At 41.0% G+C, this 23,421-nt stretch overlaps 1 protein-coding gene across 14 annotated transcripts in view; it reads right to left on the bottom strand.

The window, feature by feature from the left end:
* DLG2 (discs large MAGUK scaffold protein 2) overlaps window positions 1-23,421 on the bottom strand; it is a 1,094,951-nt gene that overhangs the window by 922,252 nt on the left and 149,278 nt on the right. For 9 of the 14 annotated variants that reach the window (XM_075416649.1, XM_075416588.1, XM_075416597.1 and 6 more), the window contains exon 5: window positions 16,126-16,224. In XM_075416649.1, coding sequence (XP_075272764.1) covers window positions 16,126-16,224 — 99 coding nt within the window. Of the gene's footprint in view, window positions 1-8,428; window positions 8,872-16,125; window positions 16,225-23,421 lie in introns of those variants that run through there. The other 5 variants (XM_075416670.1, XM_075416688.1, XM_075416741.1 and 2 more) reach the window with 2 other exon arrangements.

Genomic DNA, 23,421 nt, shown 5'->3' with positions numbered 1-23,421 from the left:
GATCTCAACCAGAGGTCTCAGACTGGGTAGAATATAATCATATACTAGGCCATACCTCTGACCTAATAATTCACTCATAAATAACCATTTCCTTCTCCTTGACTGCACACATCCTCTCATTTTTTAGAAGTCTTGCATCAAGTGAAGAGAAACAGAAGGAGATTTGCATGGTACTAGCAAACAGATCAGAACACGAAAGAACTGCATGTTTATGTTGAGGACGCATGCCAGGAGACCCATCTTTTCTGCTTTTAGTGGCCTCTTGGACGTTGCAAAGAATCCATTCGGTCAGCTCCAGCTACGTGAGACGCATAGAAATGCAGCTTACCCTGGCACTAGGAAATTATCTTCCCACCTCACCCAGGCCCTCCAAACATTAGAGAAGGGACCTGCTAAGGATGTCTATCTTTGCTATCATTTAATTAATTAATTATCATTAATTGAGCCAGGATCTGGCTCTCTTGTTTTCTTTTTCTTGCTCAGCATCTTCCACCTTTCCGTACATCTGCAGCTCTCCACTGCTGTGCAGTAGTGTTAAGCCGTAATCGTATCTGCCTGAGCAGTTAATTGAACATTTTCTTTTCTCAGTTTATAGAGCTGTTCATAGATTTACGAAACATATCACCCTTCTCCTTTCATAGTTAAAACCAATCTCAATAAAGACATCTCCCTAACATCAGCAAATTATAATCTAATGAAATCTATTGAAGATTTCAGTTGCACTAAACAAGGTCAACGCTTGGAAGAAACGAAATGTCACTCAGAAATGGAGATCAAAGTAATTCCCTTCTATTCCTGCTGCTGCCATAGAGACCAAGGGAGGGGGAAGAGGGGGAAGAAGAGATTTAAGAGACTTAATTCTTCATGAAATTTATAATTAACTACAAGGGAAAAGGGACAATTACCATATTTCTAAAGAATAAAGGAGAAAAAAGTTGATCTTTTGACAAGATATAATTACAAGACACTACATATGCAATGCACATTGGTTTGTTCTGTGTAATTTTCTTGAGACTGCCCCCCCAAAATGATTTTTTTTTCTAGAAAAGACAACACGTGTCTCATCAGTTTACATTCATAATGTTTGAAATCCAAAAGCCAGAGGTTTACAATAATTGTTCCAAAATTTAACATTGGTAAATAAAGATTTGAAATAAATACCCGGATAAACTCCCCATCTGTCAGACATCTACGAGTATATTCTCCAGCTAAGATAAACGGTAATTAATGAAAAGGATCTTCCTGTTCTTCTAAGACTGTGCAGTTTAGCCAGCAGGCAACCCATAGTCATCAAAGCTGTCCTCAAGTACCACTTCAGAACAGAGTTTACAAAATTACATGTAAATTGCATGGAATCAGCACTATTACACTTGTAGGGTCTGGCAGGAAAACACCACATTTTGAAGTGCTCATCAGCACCTAATAATGACTATAGAAAAAGATTTTGATTTTAGCAAAGTCTGAATCTCTGGGGGGAAAATCATTATGTTTCCTTTGTTTCGGGTTCATTATAGCCGGGAAATTCAGTGCAAAGAACGTAGCTACCCAGTTTATGATTTCAAACTGCAATGATTCAAAGCCTGAAGTCTTGCAAAGAAAAAAAGAACAAATGTTGCCCAGATCTATTTAGCACTATTAGCAATAGGCAGGCACATAGAAATATGGTTATTTTTTTTGTCTCATATCCAGCTAAATTTAAATCAGTTCCTCATGTAGTGTAGCTCTACAGCTTTGCTGGTTCTGGTAAGATTATGCTAGTTTGCAACACCCGAGGTATGGGTTCAACCTCAGTATTTATACTTTGCTTTATCATTTCCTAATTTTGAGACTGACCTTACAGCCTCTCGGACACATATAGCTGATCTTGTAGGAAATCATAGAATCGTAGAATAATACCACAAAATAAATTGAACCTCAGTCTCTAAGTATACGCCTTTTTAAAACTCTGTATTGACTTTTTTCAGATTGACACAACATAACTGGGGGGGCGGGGAACAGACCTATTTTCTTCAGTAAGGCCTACTACAAAAGCACTTTGGCATAAACAAATATTCTAAATATTAGTTAATTGCATTGGTATTAGGCCACCATAACTGATAATCCAATTTAACCTCATAGTGGATTCACCTCTGCAAAGGGAGACTGACAGCTGGCACGTAGTGTGTGGACCTGCTCTCCACATCCAGCTGATGACCTGATCTGATTTACCATCCTGTCCTTCTGAGAGCATCTTGGAACTGTTTTTGCTGCTGCTCTAAATTAGAGAGGTTGGAACTGTGAGGTCACTCCAGTGGTGCCACCTCCACATTTTTCCATTCTTCAGCCAAGTTCTAAAAACACCCTTTAAATCAACTGGATTGGCACTGGGAGTCAGGTGTGTTGGCTAAACGCTGAATGAGAGTTTCTCGCTCACTTGGAGAATCCACAGTATCCTACTGGGACACAAGATCTGCACAGTATCTACAGGGATTTATAATTATATACTTAATGTAGACTGATAGTTTCAAAGTCAACTAGCCAAGCCACAGCAACTCCTTACTCAGATTCACAGTGATGCTGTTGAGGAGGAAGCGCTCTGAATTTTGCCTTGTCTTCAATTTTGGGACTATGAAGAAAGAAGAGCTGACACTGATGAAAAGACAAGGTGCAAATTGTATAGCTCTTCTCAGCTTTACTTTTAACTTCATGCTGCATGAGTGTGTGGAGTGGGAGAGACCTACAGAAGAGTCATACTGTATCCAGGGTCTAACCCAGATGTTGGTCCCATACTTGACCCCAGTGGCTTCTTATTTTCCATGACCACTGCACATACTGAAACTTTGGCTCACACATCTGTCACAGTTTTGCTTTAAGTGCACATATTGGTGTCTCCTGTTCCAAATATATTGCCAGATGAGCAGAAGAAAACAGAATAGACAGATGTCGCTGGCTCCTGGCAGCCTCGCCAGTCAGAATTGTACATGTTCAACCTTGGCATGGGTTAACAACATAAACAAGCATATCACCCTGCTTCCCAACACCATCACAAAACATTTTTTTTCCTTCAATTTTTATTTCATTCTTTTAAACAGGTGAACTAAATCATTAAAAAAGGTGCTGGATGGACAGCCATGGCAAGGTACTGTTAATTTACCAAACTAGATTAACAACGAATTTTAAAAAGCTGAAAAACTAAAACCCCAAAAATCTTCACTAGTGGAATGATTTGTGTCTTTCATTATCTCTAAAAGAACAAAACAAACAAAAATACAAGGTCTTTTTTTCCATTCACATGAATAATCACATTTTAATTTAATTGCCTGGTTCCACAAAGGTCAGGAAATAAACATGGAACCTGTGTAGTGAATGAACTGGCTCAAACCACTACAGAGTTAAGTGGAAGCTCAAAACAAGCATCTTGAAGAAGGAGTAATTTTTGCAGAATTTCTACATTTAGATGACCAAAATTTATTTTTGTAGCTAACAACCAACCAGTTCAAGCTGGGCATTCTGCCTTGGTCTGAAGTCAGCCAGTTGTCTGGTTTACAAGCTGGAGGACACAATTCAGGGTCACAGGGACATTACAGCTGCCAGCGTTCAGTGCTATGAACTTGGGAGTTGGCCAACAAACAGTGGTTTAGGTTTTGTGACTAAACTGGGATTATTTCATATGGTGTCTAGTCTTTCGGGACGACTTTGCAAGCTCTTCTCAAAACACAGAAGCTTTCAGGCGATAAAATCTGGAATTCTAAGCAAACCTCCGAATACAGCTCCAAAACAAAACAAGAGGTGACACCAGTGGCAACCAACATTGACAGTTCTTAGGGCCATTACTAATGTTAAAGATAATAAATCATTAAACTAGATTTCCCGAGAAGTTTTAAAATCTCTACCCTAGTTGAAGGTCTTTAACTAGCCCTGCTTGGGACAGAGGACTGGGTAGCCACTTGTGGCATTATTCAATTCTAATTTTTTGTGGTGCTATGATTGTCAGCTACAATTATCAAAAGCCTGAATCTGGCACCTAGAAATAATGAGATTTAAAAATAAAAACATATTTTGTTTTCCCTTCATTTTTCTGCGTTTAAACCTTTAGCATTTCCATCTCTGAGCTCTCCTTTATAGCAACAAGGTCTAGAAAGCTTTTTTTTTGTCCCCATTGAAAGATGGTCATCTTTTCTAAGCCACCCGATATCAAGAACTGGGGGTTTCGGTGAAGCAGCTCCTGTTGTGGTGAATCTTGTTGGGCAACACAATGCCATACATTTTTTCTTTCACCAGCGGCAACTACTATTGTATTCATAATCCTGTAAAAGGCAGAAGGATGGAAGGAGAGCTGATAGCTAGAGGAGAGGACAGCAAGTCGCCTCTGTTGGGAAGCACAGTGGGAACCTTCCTCCTTTTCAAAAACTCCTGGGGCTCCCACTGGGATGGAGTCTTGACCTGAGCTTTTATTTATAATGAATTCTTCCTAATGATAAAATAATGCCGCAAATTAACATGCTTTATGCTACAGTAAAACAAGCTATGTTGGGAACATGATCAATTAAAATAACCTAGGAGACCATAAGAAGTCCTCCTTGACTGATTCAGCATTTCTTAAGTCCTGGGTTCAGAAACGCAAGGAAGCATGAAGGAAATAAAAAAGCAGAGCAAGAATCTGTACAAATTAATATCTTAAATCTATCTTGAACATATCTTACATTTTGGCTGAAAAGATAATGTCAGTAGGATTTAAGATTTGGCAAGGCACATCAGAAATTAATTTTATTAGATGGTGTCTTTCACCATATAGAGTTCAAAGAAGGATCTTTTGATCCACTGTACGTAATCTACTAGGGCATATTCACTCCACCACCACACTTATGTCATTTTCTAGACTGGAAATATTGCAAATACCAGAGTAAATTTAACGACCATGTGTTAAAAATGTCAACTTTTTAAACAGCATTCATCTTTTGCAGTTTTAATAGCATTCATTTTTTACTCCTTTTTTTATTATTTATAAGATCCAAAGAATAAAACTGATGTATTTACTACCTATTCACATTAAGATCCACTTTTCCAAGAATAAGAATGGCAATTATTCGCACAAACCAGACAAATGGATATTCACATAAGGACAATTACCAGATCTGTGGCCAAAAATGACCATACTGCTGCTCTGTAGAATTCATAATTGAAATTAATTTTTTAAAAATCTCATATGTTCTGAAAAAGCTCTGCTCTCGCTATACTGGTGAAAATTGGCATAAACATATGCCATAAAAATTTGGTGGGTTTAAAGTAAGTAGAGTTACTCCAACACACAAGAAAGCAAGTAAGAACAGATTATGGATCAATACAATGTAATGTCACTGGTGCAGCTATCTAAATATGGCACCAAAACAAAATGAGGAAATCAACTAACTGATATTCACAGAATCATAGAATCATAGAATCATGGAAAGTTTTGGGTTGGAAGGGACCCCTAGAGGTCATCTAGTCCAAACCCCCTGCAGCAAGCAGGGACACCGCTAACTCGATCAGGTTGCTCAGAGCCCTGTCCAACCTGGTCTTGAATGTTTCCAGGGATGGGACCTCCACTGCCTCTCTGGGCAACCCGTTCCAGTGTTTCACCACCCTCATTGTAAAGAATTTCTTCCTTATATCTAGCCTAAACCTACCCTGTTTTAGTTTAAAACCATTACTCCTCGTCCTGTCACTGCTGTCTCTACTAAAAAGATTGTCCCCATCTTTCCTATAGGCTCCCTTTAAGTACTGAAAGGCTGCAATCAGGTCTCCCCGCAGCCTTCTCTTCTCCAGGCTGAACAAGCCCAACTCTCTCAGCCTGTCCTCATAGGACAGGTGCTCCAGCCCTCGGATCATTTTTGTAGCCCTCCTTTGGACCCGCTCCAACAGTTCCATGTCCTTCTTGTGCTGAGGGCTCCAGAGCTGAACGCAGTACTCCAGGTGAGGTCTCACCAGAGCAGAGTAGAGGGGCAGAATCACCTCTCTCGACCGGCTGGCCACGCTTCTCTTGATGCAGCCCAGGACACAGTTGGCCCTCTGGGCTGCCAGCGCACATTGCCGGCTCATGTCCAGCCTTTCATCTATCAGTACCCCCAAGTCCCTCTCAGCAGGGCTGCTCTCCATCCTTTCATCCCCCAGCCTGTATTGATAGCGGGGATTACTCCGACCCAGGGGTAGGACCTTGCACTTGGCCTTGTTGAACCTCATGAGGTTCACACAGGCCCACCTCTCCAGCTTGTCCAGGTCTCATATTTATTTGGCTTCAAGCCTTTGCAATACAAAAGTGTTCTGAAACTAGATTTTTGCCATTCAATTCAATTACATATGTTAATATGGTGTTCCCACATGCATGCAAATAGCAGATCACCTACAATTCACAATCCTATCTCATTCCAACACCAAAGTTGGCAGCTGAGAGTGAATATCTGGAGTTGAATATTTGAGGGTCATATGCTTGACTTTCACATCACTTCAGCCATTTAACAGCAGATCCAAGGAACAGAAGAGATGGGAGGAAAAACATTGTGTGTAGATGAAGTTGGCAGCCCTGCTCAGAGCAGCAGCAGTAGTGAGACGATGATGAGCCTACACTCGTTACTGCCCAGAAGGTCCTAGGAAAATGTTCAGTGGAAACATTCCTGATCAATTCATAAAATACATAAAGCGGTTTCTTCTGATATATAAAAAAAAGGCACTGGGCCACGTTCTTCTCCCAGTTATACCATCTTAGATGTAGACTCGTCCACCTCTCCCAAATTCAGTTACTACACACGTCCTCACCAAACTCTCAAGGCCAAGGACGGTTGCGATTGCTGGTCCCCACCACACCACCGGACACCCAGAAGCAGAGATAATCACAGCTGTCTTTTCTAGCTTCCTGCTTATTTTCTGTTGGAAAGCAACATCAGGGAGTAGAAATTGGATGTTTAGCACGATCCTGCATCCAGGCTTTGTTCAGCAGTGCTGCACCACCACTGCTGAGCACTTTTCAGTGGTATTGCATCAACGGGCACCCATGAGCACCTCTGCTCTGCTCCAGGGCAGGTTGAGGACATAGTCTCAGATCCAGCACGGCTTCTGGGAACCAGAAGGACCTGGAAAGAACAGGAGGTGAATGAGGCCACAGAAGGAGGCCTGCTGTGGCCTCATTCACCTCCTGTTCTTTTCCCATATGGGTTTTTTCCCCTGGCAAGATGGGAATGACAGCTCGTATGTGCTTCCACAGCTCCACCGTGCTCCCTGATCTCTGTGGCAGCCACCTCCCACACCTCGCTGCTGCCTATGGGTGCCAGGGGTGCCTCCTCCTGCCTTTCTCCATGTCATGGATGGGGGTCCCCGTTTGGCATGGCCACGACGCAAAAAATGACAGCAATGACGAGGGCAGTGCTAACTGTTGGTTTGACTTATTTATATAGCCTTCAGGTGTTCTGGCTACCCGAGGCATTTTGCAAATCCAATGGAAATGACAAAATTCATCAAAAATAAACCAGAACAGGGAGCAACTGTGCTGAACCCCAATGACTGGACTTTCCTCAGTTACTACTCCTTGTGGATACTATCACCATGTGCATATGCAGTAACAAACATGCGGTGAGCTGCCCATCCCGTAGCAACAGAAAGGGATTTCCCTGATTATCTCTCTGTCATGTAATATTAAGCTAGTTTCCTAAGTCTGAGATCATCTCAAAGAATTGTTCAGCTTATCTCTACCCTAGAGCTTTATGTTGGGAATTGTCCTTAACTCAGGAAGTGTCCTTAACCCCAAAGTTCTTAGCCTGCCAGCGTTGTTGTGGATAAAAACTTGTTTCCACACATGTTTGGAGAGATTTATTTAGAAGGACCATTCCCAAACAGCCAGGTTAGATCTAACATCAGTATAAGAGTCCTGAATTGGGACCAAGGCATTTTTATTTTTCAGGCCTGGAGATGGAAATTAAGCTATGTTTCTCCCCCAAAAAGCTACAATAAGCCACAAGAAACTTGCACCTCTCCAATCAGAAACATCATGACTATCTAAACCACATCTGATTGGCGTCTTTCAAATCCTAGGACCCATATAATGCCCCCCCCCCTTTTTTTTTTATTCTTTAGTTTACAGAATTAACTGATAAGCTAAGAAAATATGTGCATTATACCTTGTTCTCTGAAAGTGCTCTAGTAGCTAGAGATATTAATAGACATAAGCACAGACTAAGATAAAATATGAAATAATTTTCCTTTTGCTAGTAAAAATAAGTAAATTACAGATCATTTAGGAAGTGATATAGAAATAAACTGTATAATCTACAGAAAAGGAAAACAAAATGCTCATTGAAGCAAAGCTTATTTATCACTTTATCTTGCAACCTGACACAGTGCATGCTCGATCTATTTAATTACAGGAACAGAAAAATAGCAGAGAAATATGTACACATATCAGCAACGTTTCCAGTCCTACCTTGGTCGTGACAATGCACAGACAATCCATTCTGTAAATCTCCACAGGATTGTATGTAAATCATAAAAATAAATCAGCAAGGGTGAGGAAAGGCTTTTGAACAGCATGAACAGAACCGGAGGCTTGAATCTGCACAGCCTGCTTTTCCAAGTGGGGCCCTCATAAGAAACTCGAGTCCTCCTCCACAATGCTAAAGGCAGTCATGATGCTCACAGGGATCAGAAAACCCACTAGAAATCGTCTCAAGCAAAACTTCCAGGTGGCTTATCAGGCTTGATTGCTGCATTGTTCAATCTGTGATCAAAATATTCTGTTGAATGGTATGCAGCCTTCTAAATGGGAAGATGAGAACCACAACAAGCACAAAAGAGCAAAAGCATCACATTTCAGCCCTGGCTCTGGTTTCACAATTCTGATCTGCTGTTTCAGTATACCCATAAGATTTCCTTTGCCAAGTCTCTCTCTCTCTCTCTCTCTCTCTCTCTCTCTCAATCTCTCTCCCTCTCGCTCTCTCCTTCCCTGTCTTTTTTTTTCTCCCCCCTCTCGCTTGCTCTCTCCCTCCTCTTTCCTACCAACTCCGAGCAAGCACAACACACACAACTATCGGGCCCATCTATCAAAGTGCTGTCACTGCTCTGCCAAAACAACTGCTTCGGGTTGTAAGGGGTTTTATTAAGAGCATGATTCCTACAAACACATATTGCTTGAAGTGCATGATTGAAACATTAAGGTGTGCGCGAGAGCTCATGCGTCACATCTCCAGCCACTCAGAATTACTGGGTCAGAGCTGGATTCAGGAAGTGAATATAAATAACAGCTGGATAAGGCGAACTTTCAGAAAGTATACCAGAAAATAATCAGTCAGGGCGAAAACCAGGGAATTGCGTATTTACACATGCACGCAGAACTGTGAAGCACAGCAGTGTTATAATTATAGTTTACCATCCACAGAAAAAAAGCCCCACATTTATACACATTATTCAAAGCTACAGAGGGGCACCTTTTTTTTTTCCCACTTATGAAAAATACATCAAAGTTTTGACTAAAAGAAGCCACCCCAAAAAAACAGAGCTTAAAAACTCCTTAAGTTCTCTCCGAAACTTTTTCTGCATCTTTGACAGATCCACAGGCTTAATCGATCTGTCTCATGTTCTGTATGCTTTGCTCAGAGTTTTACAGACTGTTTAGCCCCCAAAGCCCTACCTTTCTTGCAGTGATGCTGGTGCAGAGCTTGCCTTTCAGGTGTCTTACATGAATCATTCTGCGTTAGAAAGCTTGCTGTCAGCTCTTAAAGTCTTCCCTCTCTTACAGATAGAGGAAGAGAGAGAGAGAGAGAAGAGGGAGGGAGAGGGAAAGAGACACAGAAGGGGAAAGATATGTAAAATGAAAGCTCTGGCCAAATAGAGAGGAAAATCAATGCTTCTATTCACTGGAAAAAAAAAATACAGCCAACTGGACTGTTGACAGCAACAAGAGGAAACGTCTAGACACCCATACATTACAATTCACCTTTTCAACACACTGGACAGCACAATTCCCTCTGGGTGTTTTGCTGAGGATCTCTCATTCTCACTCAGAGCTAAAATATGTTTTCAATAAAATAAGCCTTTCCAAGAAAATAAAAGGATATTTAAAAGTCATCTCTCTTCCATAAATTACTCAGGTTATAACCCTAATATTCTTGCGATTGCTAAAGCAGCAAGAGGCTCAGTAAATGACACACATTATTTTGCCAAAATGAGGTCACTGCTACCAAAGTTACAAAATCCATAGTGAATCAGATATGTGGTCAGAGAGCAACCAACCCTCCCCCAGCTATTAGTCTTGGTGAATGTAACATCTTAAAGAGAAAGTCTCCAGAGCATGTATGACTGTGTCTAAACCTTTAACTCGCTCTGAGCAACCACATGTGTACAAAACAAACTTGATTTGTGTTTACGGGCTCCACTGGAACTTGCAGGTTTTCTCCCTGTTGAGGTTTAGTCCAGTAGCCAAACAGTCAGACAAGTTTATTAAACTATAGATTATATGAAACAGGGAACTTTTCAAACATCCTTGTAGTAAGAACCAATCTGTTTTTCAGAACAAATTAACCCATTAAGATGGTCTAACCTAAGCCACGCTTGTGCTCTAAGTCTGGCAGGGTAAAAAGGAACTCAGTCAACTCTAAAATCAGGAGATATTTTAACACTTTGATGTAAAGCATCCAACAGTTTGTTCTCTTCCCATTGGTAGATTCAAGCTGATCTAGTAAGGTGTGAAATATTTCCATATATATAATTACCTAATGACTTGGTTGTAAAATTTCATATCATACTCGAAGCTGGCATATGGGGATATATTTTGAAATTGGTCTCCAAGTGTATGATCTGTAAATGCTTCTACTTGCAAGTAACTCTACTCCTGTGAGCTGGTCTCAGTGAATTCATGATCCTATTTACAGTTTATATGAAAAACAGTGTTTGAACCCCTTGAGGCTGTTTATGTGAACAATGTGACTCCTGTGTGTGTCTGGGAAAATCTGGCTCCATCAGTGTACCTAGAAGCTTCCTCCTGCACTCTTCCAGTTTTTGAGTGTCACCTCCTTCCATAAAATGCAACAATGAGCATTTCACAGTGCAGGATTTGCACGTGTGCCACCCAAGCTTAGTGCACCGTTGAGCAGCGTGGTCCCTCAGATACTGCCACCTGCTTTTTACTCTCAAACTCTCCTGTAGCCCCAGACAGAAGAAACCCATGGTTTTGGAGACACAGACCCAAGTTCCTTCCTTCCACAGGCTCATTCTGGCTGCCACAGCTCCTGGACATAGCTTCTAACACACATCTATCCGTGACTCGAGAAAATCAGGGCTGCAGTATGGGAACAGATGACTGTCAATGGGTCTCCAAGGTTTCTCCTAAGGATACAGTTTCTCATTTTCATTAACTACCCATCCCAAACCCATAAAAGAGGCTGAGCCCCTCCATTTTCTTCCTTCAGCTAGACACTTTCTCCATTCATTTTTTTACCCCAAGTATACCAAGTAGAAGATTTTCAAATCCTTGGCACTGCTTTACCCTTCATTAGCAACATCTCCTTCTGCTCTAATTTCTGCAGGTCGTATTGCTGCTTAGTTCTATTTTTTCCCTCTGCTCTTCCAGCCTTCATGTCATCTGTACATATCATCATGACTGAAATCTACTGTAGAAAGATTTGACCCAAAAACCAAACAAAATGAGAAGCAACCATCTGGGGTGAAAAGAGATGGTTTATAGCTGCTCGTAGTTGATTTAGGTGGTCAAAAATAACCTCTGTGATGAGCTCTGACTCTTAGGAAACCTTAATACAGGAAGAATAACAACTATTCCCACTGTGATACCAGCGGCTCTGCAGACCGCCGTGTGAAAACCACTTACCTAGCTGACTGCTTCCTTCTCCTTTAGTTTTACCAAGGCATCTATTTTTAAGTCATAGAAAAACAAACAATATGAGGTGAGTGGGTAAATGCGATGGTCTGTATAATGCAATAGTTTAGACTGGACAATTTAATGCTCCTTTCTGGCATTAAAATCTTCACTGTATCCAGGTACTTCCACTTGGATAACCAAAGCATAGGGTTTAATTAGGCAGTTATATTTAGAACCAGAGCCTGTAAGATCCAGCTGATCTGACTATTTGTAAAAGCAAGCTTCTGTAAAACCTAAAACCAGTAGGAAGGATTCTCTGATTTTTTTAAATCTTTCACGACACGCCTTTGTAAACATTTCTTAAATTCTTTGGAAACCCAAGTATTATAGAGCAAAAACTGCAAAGAGAAACTGAATCTTTCAAAAAAGCAAAACTGACTTCATTATTATCTCTAACTCAAAGAGCAGAAATTAAGAAAAACAAGAGTGCTAGATCTCCAAGTTTTGGAGTAGACACTAAGAAAGGAGACATTTACCAGCCTGCTAACACAGCATTAGTAGTGTCAGCATCTTGCAAAATTTAGCCAGTGACTATTTAGAGCTCTACGCACCTACACAGAGAACACATAAACACACACGTCCTCTTACAAATGTGGAGCAAGATTTACTTGCTCCTAGTGTATGTTAAATTGTGTACTACGGAACACTTGTTGATGGTATTAAATTGCAAGCCTTTCACATGGGGTTATATTTTCTTCTTTTCAGGTCCTGTATTGCACCCAAAAAGGCTACAAACAAATACTATCCTGACTACTTCTTTTCCAAGAGGGCAACTGATGTAGTCATGAACTTCTGTCCCTACAGTCAGAGTTCATTAATACCACTTGAGCCCAGTTCCAGCTAGGTTCCTGTGCATCACAATTAGTTAGTTAGCAGGTTAACACCAGGATAAGAGTTATCTGAGCAATTATATGCTAGAAAGGAAAATCTCATGAGACAGACTCTTATTAGGACTGTTTTGTGCTGCTCAAAAAAAGAAAAATGAGAAACTACTAATCTTGAAGATCCTGGATATGTAGTTAGGAGCTATAGTACAGATTAAATGTTGGATTAAACTCTGCTTCAGCCAGGAAGAAAAGTTAATACAAATTTCAGAAGGCGTGAAGTTCTCTATACCTTAGTCACTAAGAATTTTAATGCAGTTCCCAGGCTGAACCAGAAGCCCATGAGTGCTGGTGTTAGTTTAAAGATCAACAGATTAGCAATTCTGCCCCTCCTGACCGCAGCAGCAGCCCTAACCGCAGCAGCTCTGCAGCTGGCCTCAGGCCCATGAGAGTCTCAGGCAGAAGCTGTAATAAGAATCACTCCCTTCTCTCATGCATGGCAAATTTCATTGCTATTTAGCACAATCAATGTTAGAGTCCTGACCAATTTCCCTGGCTGGTAGCTTTCTCAAAATAAAAAAAGAAAAAGACAATTTTCTTTTTTGTAGGTAAGCACAGACCTCACTCCTCTGAGCCCTGCAGGTAGATGGTAAAATGGGCACTGGGAGATGTGAAGGCTGGACAGGCAGCTCCACTCCTTCCTCACAAGGACTCCACACGCAAGTGGCCACAGTGGACCCAGGCTCAACAGATGCAGAAAAAAGTTTGGTTTATTCTTCACAGCTGTGGGGGCGATCCCCTCTCTTCCTCCCACAAGCACACGCCCAGTTTACCACCCTTTTATTCAGTTCTTGGGAGCTGACACCACTTTAGCCAAGCACTGCCCAAGCACTCAAAAAGCAAGGAAAAAAGCTATTTTTGGTTTTTTAATGGACAACGTGCACTTCGCTGGCCCTGTTTGCTGAGGGTCTTATTATAATACCTGGTCCCTTGCTGCTGCACCCAGTGGTGTGTAATGTCATTTGCCTCCAAGCGTGCTCGGTAGGACAGCAACGTGGTTGCCTCCATCTCCAGGAGTCAATGTAATCAACAGATCACAGGATAAGTGACAACGGACAGGACCTGAGGAGGTCTTCATTCCAACCTCCTCCTCAGTGTAGGTTCAGCAATGAGGTCTGATCAGGTTATTCAGGCCATTATCCAGTCTGGTCTTGAAAATCTCCAAAGATGGAGACCATGCAACCTCTCCAGTCATCTCACTCCCACGAACTCACCAGCTTAGGGGCCTGTGAGAAGACAGCAAGGCAAGCTGGGACCAGAGTATGCCTTGTAGGGTTGTAGCAAACACATTTTCATAATCACAGGGTGTGGAGCAGCGGATGGGGAAAGGTCCTTGAGCCGTCCTACAGCTCTGAAGGGCCTTGGATAAGCTAGAGGTTTTGAACACTCTGCAATCTCCATTAATTTAGAACTTCTGCCTAATATTTTATGCATCTATTATTTCCAATACAAAGCCACAATTGTTTTCTCTTGTTTCTCACAGATCCCTTATTCAGAATGAATGTGCTTCAGTTACAAATGCTCCCCTAGCTTTACGTGGGCTGGGATGCTCTGCAATAGAAACGCACAGTACTCAAGGGCAATGTGTCCTGAAGTGGCTCTCAGCTTTCAAGATCCATGATGAATGAAGAGTTCATTTTAATTCTTGAGCACTCTGCCTGGGGAAGTAAATCTAACAACCAATTGATCACCAGCAACTGAAAAGCCCTGGTGCATATGTTTAAACATGTAGCCAGTCCTCAGCGGCTATGTGTCACTGTCATAGCAGCGTGCCACTGACACTTAAGCACTGTCACTTGAAAAAGAAATCAGACAAAATGACTCTTTCAAATGAACTGACACACTGAACCACAAGTTCCAGAAAATGAAAACAAAACATCTGCTATCTGCTTTCCTATGGTACTGGAAACTGAAGAAAATACCACTCAGAGCTCTGAATGTCCTAGAGTTTGGCAATGGAATTGCCAATTTTTGGAGTTTACGCTCATGTACACTGTGTGCAGGAGAGCTACAAACAGCATGAAAAAGTAGTAAAAAGAATTGCTGATGGAGAAACATTGAGTTCAGGAGTTTGCAGTATCACGACTCTGAGTAGCAATGATGGTGCATTGTTCAATTGGACATTGCTACTGGAAATGACGTTGTGAAACTGGGCTGACGTGCTACATCCCGTGATTTCTACAACATCCTCACAGACACAATGTATTTAGCGTATATATCAAGCTTTTGATAATTCCTTGCTCTGGGGAAATAATTTCTTCCATAAATATAAAGACAAATTTCAATGAGTATAGATATTCCTGTATTTCAACTCTCAAGTAGCACCATGGTCCTATACGGTACAAGTTTTTCTGATCATCTAGGAAAAAAGCAACACAAGTAACTCAGAAAGTCATGCTAGACAATTAGTTCTTTAGATCTTGGAAAGTTAAAGAACACAGAAATTGATCTAGAAATTTAAACAAATCCCATGGAAAAGCTTTAGTCAAGAGGAATAATCTGCAAGTTTCTGCTGTTAGAAACAATTTTCACTGAAGCCTACAAGGTATCACATAAGCATGCCAACTCAGTTAACGTCTCTTTTCTTTTCATTGTGTTTCCAGCTTGCTAACTTTAAAAGAAAACTTAATAATTTTCTTTCACTTAGAAAAGAAAAAAATATACAATGACTTCAAGGCTGAAAGTCTACATAATATATAAGCCCAAGAGAATTGTTCCAGTCAAGTTGCAAGCCTATGAAAATAAAGGAGATATGAAAATAAAGGAGATATTATAATGAAACACTTACAACTTCACTATTGCAAGCAGCAAGACTGTTACAAAGAGAAGTGTAACGTACAGCACAGCCACGAAGTCATATTGCTTTGTATATTATTCAGAGTAGTTTTATGGTAGGTATCATTCAACTGCCCATAGAAAAATCATCACTTTGCTGACATTCATATTCTTCCATACTGACTCTAGACCAAAAATAAACTACAACCACACTGAGAGACTGAAAACACCTTGAATAAAATTTACTAACTGTGAAACACCTTGGATTTCAAAATTACACTGAAATGAAAACATCGTGAGATCAGCAATCCTGTAGAACCATAACTGATATCAAAAACTTTTTTACATAAAAATAAAAAGTAAATCCTGCCTAGGACAGCATAAAATGCCCAGGGCTAGTAACATACAGCAATAAAGTGCAGCGATAAGGCTGAAAGCCTGATCTGAATCTGGTAATGCACATGCAGACATTAAGTAGCAAAAAAAAAATGACTGCAGGAGCTCAAATTCAATATATTCTACACATTTCACCTCCAGCAAAACTTGACTAAATAAGAATTTCATTCTCCATCACAAAAGCGTGGACCATACCTTTGTCTTCACATCTACCACACAATTTTCAAAAGTCTGGTTCTCCTTATTGCGTTCACCACATTGTCCAGATGCTTCTGATCCATTGGAAGCTGCAGACTAAAGAGGGGAAAAAACCCAGATAAAGTAGCTGAGATGTGCACTATAATACTATTACACTGTAATGTAAAGATTAGCATGCACATACAAAAGGGTAGCCTGAATTCAGACAAATATCAGGTGGCTCTTCCATAGGATTTTCACCTCAATGTTTTGTCATGCAAAAATTTCCGGGTTTAATCTTATAGCCACTCTCATGGAAGTCTGTGAAACTTTTAAAAGGCTAATGTACAAGGTGATGTTTAACATAATCTTTAGTTGACTTCAGAAGGCATTCAAAGTCCTCTGCAGCTCTCAGCCTCAGCACACAGAGATAAGGAAGGAAGTCAGTGCCCTGCCAGAAAGGCTCATGGACAGTAATGGGGTTCTTACTGGAGCAGCTGCAGGAATGCATCTCCTTACAGCACCAACTGAATTACCTGGTTTGTCTTCCCATTCCTTATTCAGTATATTCTCCTAAGTGACATATTTTTGAAAGGGTTTCATATTTGTGTGGTCACCATAATTGCAAATCTTTTCAATTCAAATGCTTTCTTTTGTTACCTTCCCTTCATTTACACAGATTTCAATCTTCTATTGCCTATAGAAAACCCTCATAAAACACATAGTATTTTTTCAAATAATGTCTTTAATAGAACATACAGTAAAAGGCTATATTTGTTTTTTTCCTGCTGGAAATTTAATACTTTACTGTAGATTTTGCTGTAAGACAATAAATATTATATATGACATCTCTGTTTACAATGCTTTTCCTTGCAAAAACGTGCTTGAAGAGTTAGCCTTTGAATGAAACATGATGACTGCCACTACCTTGGATCTTAGAAAATTTCTGGGCACTTTGCAAGAGCACGAACAGGAAAGCAGAGTGAATTCAGACAGAGTACAGTGTCTTGTATCTGTCGGTGCTGAGCATCACAGACACCGTGAGTGATTTAGACCCATCCTTTTTTAGCCTGTGCACCAGGAGCGCAGTCAATTTTAACACAACAGGCAAGAAATGGTCAGCCTTTTAAACAGACCAGCCATTGCCAGCACAACTTAGAAAACAACAAGCCAGTGCCACAGAAACAGCCAAATCACATCCACATGTGCAAGTGTTTTCTCCTCTGATACTAGATTGTTTATTTAGGGTTCCGTCCAGCAAAAGACTGAACGCTGGCCCCAATCCAGGCAACTACTTAGACACGTGCTTTTAACTGCACTGGAACCAACGGCATTGGTCTCGTGCTCCAGTAAAGAATGTGTTTAAATGCTGGATCAGGCCCAGCAGCTCAACACTACATCGGCCTGAGCACACAGGACTCCATGCACGTCCTCCCTAAAGTTTTAGCTTCTCTAACACGCTCACAGTAATGGAGAACCATGGATTCCTTCATTTTGTTTCTTATCACCGAAGAGTGTTGCATAGCCCTCGTTTCCAGTCTGGGAGGGAGGAAGGCAACGAGGCCAAAATTCTGCAAGCTAGCAAAGAACTGAACCCAGGTCTTGCATCTTGCCTCAGAGCCTACAGAAATATCCAAGCAGCTCCCTAGGTGTTTCTTTCAGGGTGGGAAAATTGGATTTATAAGGTGCAAAAAAGCATGCATTAAAATTTTCATTTCATCTTTGCTTTCTTTGGATACCTAAGTGTTTTCCATTGTTGTTATTTACAAGCAACAATATCAACTATGCAAATCAATATATTATTTATTTGTTCTAGTCATCAAGACCAAACTCCGCCTCATCCTAAAGGAGCTAAGCTTCTTCAACTTCTCACAAGAGGCTTCGAAATTTTCAGCAGAAAGTACAGACTGTATGGTACCATTTATCAAGGGAGTGCAGCTGCGAAATTGGATAAGGAACTGAAGTTTGTTTATATTTTACATTTTTTTCCATCAAATTTTTCACCATTAGCTGACTCCAGTATTTTGAAAGAACATAAAGTCATAAGATGCTATGAAATGTTTCAATTGTTTTGCTTAGGGAAAAGGGACACAGATTAATTGTGAAGAGCAGCAAACCAAGGACATTAGGAGGGTACAAACAGTTCAAGTAAGTGTAATTATAATAAATCTGGAACATCTTTCTCTTCCAGTGTATTTAGGTTCAATATGTATTAGCAGAATAATATACAGTTCCCAAACTTGAACAAAGTATACGTTAGCAATCCATCTGAAAACCAATAGTCACTTTGTGTTATGAAATAAATGGGTCTGTATAATGCAAGAGGTAAAAAGGGTGCTTGCTGTGTGTTCTGATAGATTTGTTAAAAACTAGCATTTTTGGATCGGAGTCTTTTCTTATCCTTGATTATATACAACCCTCCCTTTAGAGGTTAACCAAAAGCCTACACAGTCTAAAATTGTTTGTACACTTCTTATCCAAAAGCTGCCTACTCATGCAAAAGAAGTATTTCAGCAACACCTCATTATTCCTGAACTGAGCAGGTCACCACGAGCAGCAGAACTGGCACCCCCAGGGTGACACAGTACGACTGCGGTGCAGCCGTGCACCATGCTCGTACCTCCTTGTAGGAGGCTCTGGAAATAATGAGCCGAAGCTTGAATTCAAACTGCTGATAAAAGTCTAAACTATTTATCAGCCTCCTGTATGTAGAAGGCTGGTAGTTGAAACAACACTATCTTCCTCTTCAGAAAAGAAAATATTATCTTATCCTTCTCAAGTTGGACAGAAAAAGAGATTTTACAAGCAAACTTTGCAAAAGCAGATTAAAACTTCACTTGGTGACTTAGCTCACATGGGCAGTAACCATGAGAATCATAGATCACAACAAAAGCAATCTTCCAAATTGTGTAAAATTAATGCTAATCTATTTAGATTATAATTAACAGGGACTATTTTGACCATAATCTCTTCAGGGCAATGTCTCTCATTGTGCAAATTTACATCATTATTTAAATGTTTATTAATAAAATAGTAATCATATTAGCTAGCTTATTAATTTTATCTAACTTTAACCATGCTCAGCAAAGCTCTTCTGTGCTTATAACATATTTCTTGTAGCTTATTAGGACATGCATAACTGTCACAGTCAACCGTCAACAAAATTCTCCCTGATTAGTTTTTTTGCCAAAGTACACAGTTCTGAATTATGAAAGACTTGTCACTGGTTCCACTTTCAGCAGGCAGCGCGTTCCACTTCATGTCTGAGCCAGCAACCAGCCAGAAGAAGCATTTGCCCTCAGAGGCAATGATGGCATATGGGGTTTCCAAGAGTTCCTACAGCAGGTCTTCCTACAGCAGCCAAACCCTGTAACGGTGGATGAATTCTCTGGTCTATTGCATGGCTCCAGAATTTATACCTAATATATCAACACGAGGTACTCATAACCATCCACAATAGCTAGCATGTGTTTACTTCTCAGAGTGAGGCCCAACATTGAGACTATAAAAAATGCAAAAAAAACATGAACATACATGCAAACATTATCCTGCTCTTCCATGCTCTTGTATGTTTCTGCTAGGGCTTCGAATTCTTTCACACACACCTGCGTATAGGATATTTTCTAGGGCATATATACCACTTTGTGGGTAGAAAACGCCGATCATCTTCGCAAAGGGACCAGGAGCACCGGTGGGAGCGTGGGGGAGCTACAGCCCACGAGCTGAAGTAAATCTGCCACTGCTGTAGGGTTCAGATTGCTAATGCACCTTCTACAGCTGGCAGCTTAGGAAATGCTCTTCTGCGTGCTTTTAGAGAGAGAAATTCAAACTAGAAGCTGAACTGAGACCTCTTTTGGCATTTTGTATCATGAAGTGGTAGCTCTGCTCCAGTCCCATGAAAGCCTGTAGATAAATGCCAGCTTGCCCCAAATGATTTACATTAAGAGAGGAAAGGTGAAAAAAATAGTGATCTGTTAATTTTTGGATGCCTGTCAGGAAATCTATCAACTTGGTAATCAAATGCTTCCAGGAATATATAGTGCTGAGAGATACTGCTTTTATTTAATTAACTGTTTTGAAAGTAAGCATTTTAAAAAGTCATTAGAATATTTCAAGAAGCTGAAGGGGGAAAGTAAAATGCAACACGACATATGCTGGAATTATCCATTTTAGAGGACATTGATGCAAATTAATTCATTTAGCAGCTATGCTGGAGTAGGAAGCAACCTGAGCTGAACCGAGATGCACCGCAGGATACTGATACTAGCAAAGAAGGCAGCACACCTCTATGCCAGGGTACAGCCAGCCCCGCTCACACTCGGCTCAAGCCATGTGTGAACTAAAACTGGACGCGAGTCAAGTTCATCCTTCGTAACTTGCCAGCAACAGCAAGAACGCCTTCTGTGCCTGTGATCCCTCCGCCACGGGTGGCACCTTTTTGCTGTACCTAGGCAGAGTTCTCCCAAATGTCTTGTGAGCATCTCTATTTCAGCTCCTGCTGCTGACAATCTTGGACCACAAAAAAAAAAAACACCAGTAAAAAGAGTTCTACATCTTGGACAGTTTGTGGAAGACAAAGCGTCACGGGGGACTTGAAGAGTTTGTTCTGCAATGCCATGCAGAGAAATAATCCTAGACACCATAAGATGTGCTTTTCTTTTTCTGTACCCTGCTAGTCCTATTTCTATGCTTCTTGTACTCCTTATTACAGGAAGAAATGTCATTCAGCAAATTTTTTGGCAGGAATTAACTTTTACCGATATCACAGATGACTGAAAACTCAGACAATCCCAGAGCAGTCCATGCTACAAACTAAAATCAGAAATAAAATCTCACAGAACCCAGGCAGAGTGTCATTTGCTTCAGCTGGGCCTAAATTTCAGTCCAGAAATAATAGAGCAGAGCCCTTTTCTTGTCCACAAAATCCTTTAAAAAAGAAGGTGCCTAAGTAGGCACCTAAGTATGGTTCAGTATCCCCAGTCGAATGATTTAGAGGTCAGAAAGGATTTTGTCTGTATTTCTGTGTTGGGGTTTCTGGTTTGTTGTTTGAAGTTGTCAAGGTTTGCCCGACATCATATCTTATCAGCTCGGTCTTTGCAGCTGTCTCAAATCAGGGTGATGTTGTAGACTGCTATGAGGTCTCCTGGCCAAACCTTGTAAGGATGTCACCGCAGTCCCTTCTGCATCATTCTTCCCAATACAACCAGTAAAGGTGAATGGAGAAAAGAAAAACATAAATTGGGGCATGGATTTTACTGCACAAATTGCACCACGAGTGTTTGAATGTTTTTTTAAAAGTTATTGAATTCAGAAGTGAGCATAAATATCACAATAATATTTATTTTACCCTGGGATTTTTATGATTCCACTTCTGCTAGTATGGATTCAACCTTTCGGAAGATTTTATGACAGACTTACAGCGTGTCAGAGCTCGGGAACAATTATGTAGCTGCGGGCTCATGTCTCAGAAAGGTCAGAATCTGATTTAATGCTACTCCACCCTCCTGAAAGCCAGTCTTGCTCTCAGCAAGTTTCTGGATGTCAGAATGTCACTAGCAAACTTTGCCTTTGCTCATCCCCAACACAAATCTGACCACCCATCTAAAAGCCGTCGTCCGAGCTGCCAGGTACTCAGTATTCACTTTGGCTGGGCTAACACAAAGCCTATACTCAGACCCGATCCCTCTGATTATCCGTAATTATCCAGCAGCATTGTATCTCTGGCGTGGGGCAAGACAACTGACTTTCCAGGCAGGAAATCCAGGCAGGGAGGAGACACGAGCTCATGCTACAGCTTTTTTCCTGCCGGACAGAGTTCAGATGAAGCTGGCCTGAGTCTGTTGGCTCCAGAAACTCAAGCCTTGTGACTGACCAGAAGACACACCCAGGAGCTTCATGCTGCTGATCCAGGCTCCATCTCCAGTGTCACTCATGCAGAGCTTTATTTTCAGCTGGGCTACAAAACCAAGGCACTCATGTGTCTCCTCCTCCAGGGAGCAGAGCATCATCAAAGTCACACAGTGGTGGACCCTACCAAGTGCGATGGTTCATGCAGCCGGGAGGGACTGTGGCACTGTGCAGTGACCAGAGTCCTTGCAAACACAACCCTCACAAGGGCTGTTGCTCAGGTCCGGTCTCTCCCCTGCTGAGACCTGGCACACCAAACAAGGATCTGCTGACCTGCTGCATGTGCCAGAGAGGAAAACTGGAGAAGCAGAGCATTGCAAAGATGAACCCTGCTGCAGGGATGGAGAGGTGAGTGATGCATAGTTCAGCTGTACGAGAATGAGACTCCAAGCATGAGACTGGACAGACTGCATACAGTTTTCAGGCAAAGACCTACCCTTGCTGTAGCTCCATGCCAGGCAGCTATCCATGTAAGAAATGGAGACAATTAACTTAAGTATGGCTGAGTTCTTACCCTGATAGGCTATTTTCCAAAACATCCTTGGCAATAATGTTACCAAACACCCTGGGGCAAATTCAGACTCCTTTGAACATGAGAATGAACAAGATGAAAACTTTAAACAAATAAATGAATTTCCCTTTGCTCACTGGGATTCAGTCAGATCCTGAAGCTCATTCTCCCCGCTCCTTACCTTTCAGCCATCAGACTGCACTTTCCTGGGCATACAGAAGATGAAAAATGAAGAGTAATTTGGGATATTAAAGATCTATTTCTTTCAGATAAAGCAGAAGCTATTACTGAACTCTCCTGAAGGCTGGAGAAAAAGGAAAAAAAATTAAAAGGCTGAACATAATTAATGAATGCTCATTTAGAATTGGCTATCATACAACATCTTGGAAGCTAAATTTAAATCTAAAGAGGGCAGGCTGTATGCAGAAACAGGCTCTGGAAGGAGCTCCATGTGCACTGTGTCAAGCTGGGGGGAAAGACAGGGAGCTGTGGTTGCAGGGAGGTCCCCTCAAGCACGGAGCGATGACACCTGCCAAAAGCCCCTCTGAGCATAAAGGTCAGCTGCAGTAAGAATAACATGTTAAAGCACATGGTTTGGTTCCAGTTGTGCCCATCTGCACACATTTTATTCATTAGCTTCAGTGGAGTCCCTCCACATTTAAGCTCATATTAGTGAAATCATAATCTTGCCCTGAAAATACAAGCGGACAACAGCTGGAAGCAAATGCAAATACTTGGAAACAGAAAACAGAAAGTAAGTCATTAATTGTAAGAGAAAACATGACTAATGATTTTAAATTAAATAATATTTGCATGATATTTTAATTAGCAAGGAAAATGTTTATTTTACTTACATAGAAGTTCTGGATACATAAATTCCAACCTACATATTTCAG

Source organism: Opisthocomus hoazin, chromosome 1, assembly GCF_030867145.1.
Source record: "Opisthocomus hoazin isolate bOpiHoa1 chromosome 1, bOpiHoa1.hap1, whole genome shotgun sequence".
NCBI lineage: Eukaryota > Metazoa > Chordata > Aves > Opisthocomiformes > Opisthocomidae > Opisthocomus > Opisthocomus hoazin.
Note: the sequence above shows the minus strand (reverse complement) of the source record. Positions and strands in the feature narration are given on the sequence as shown.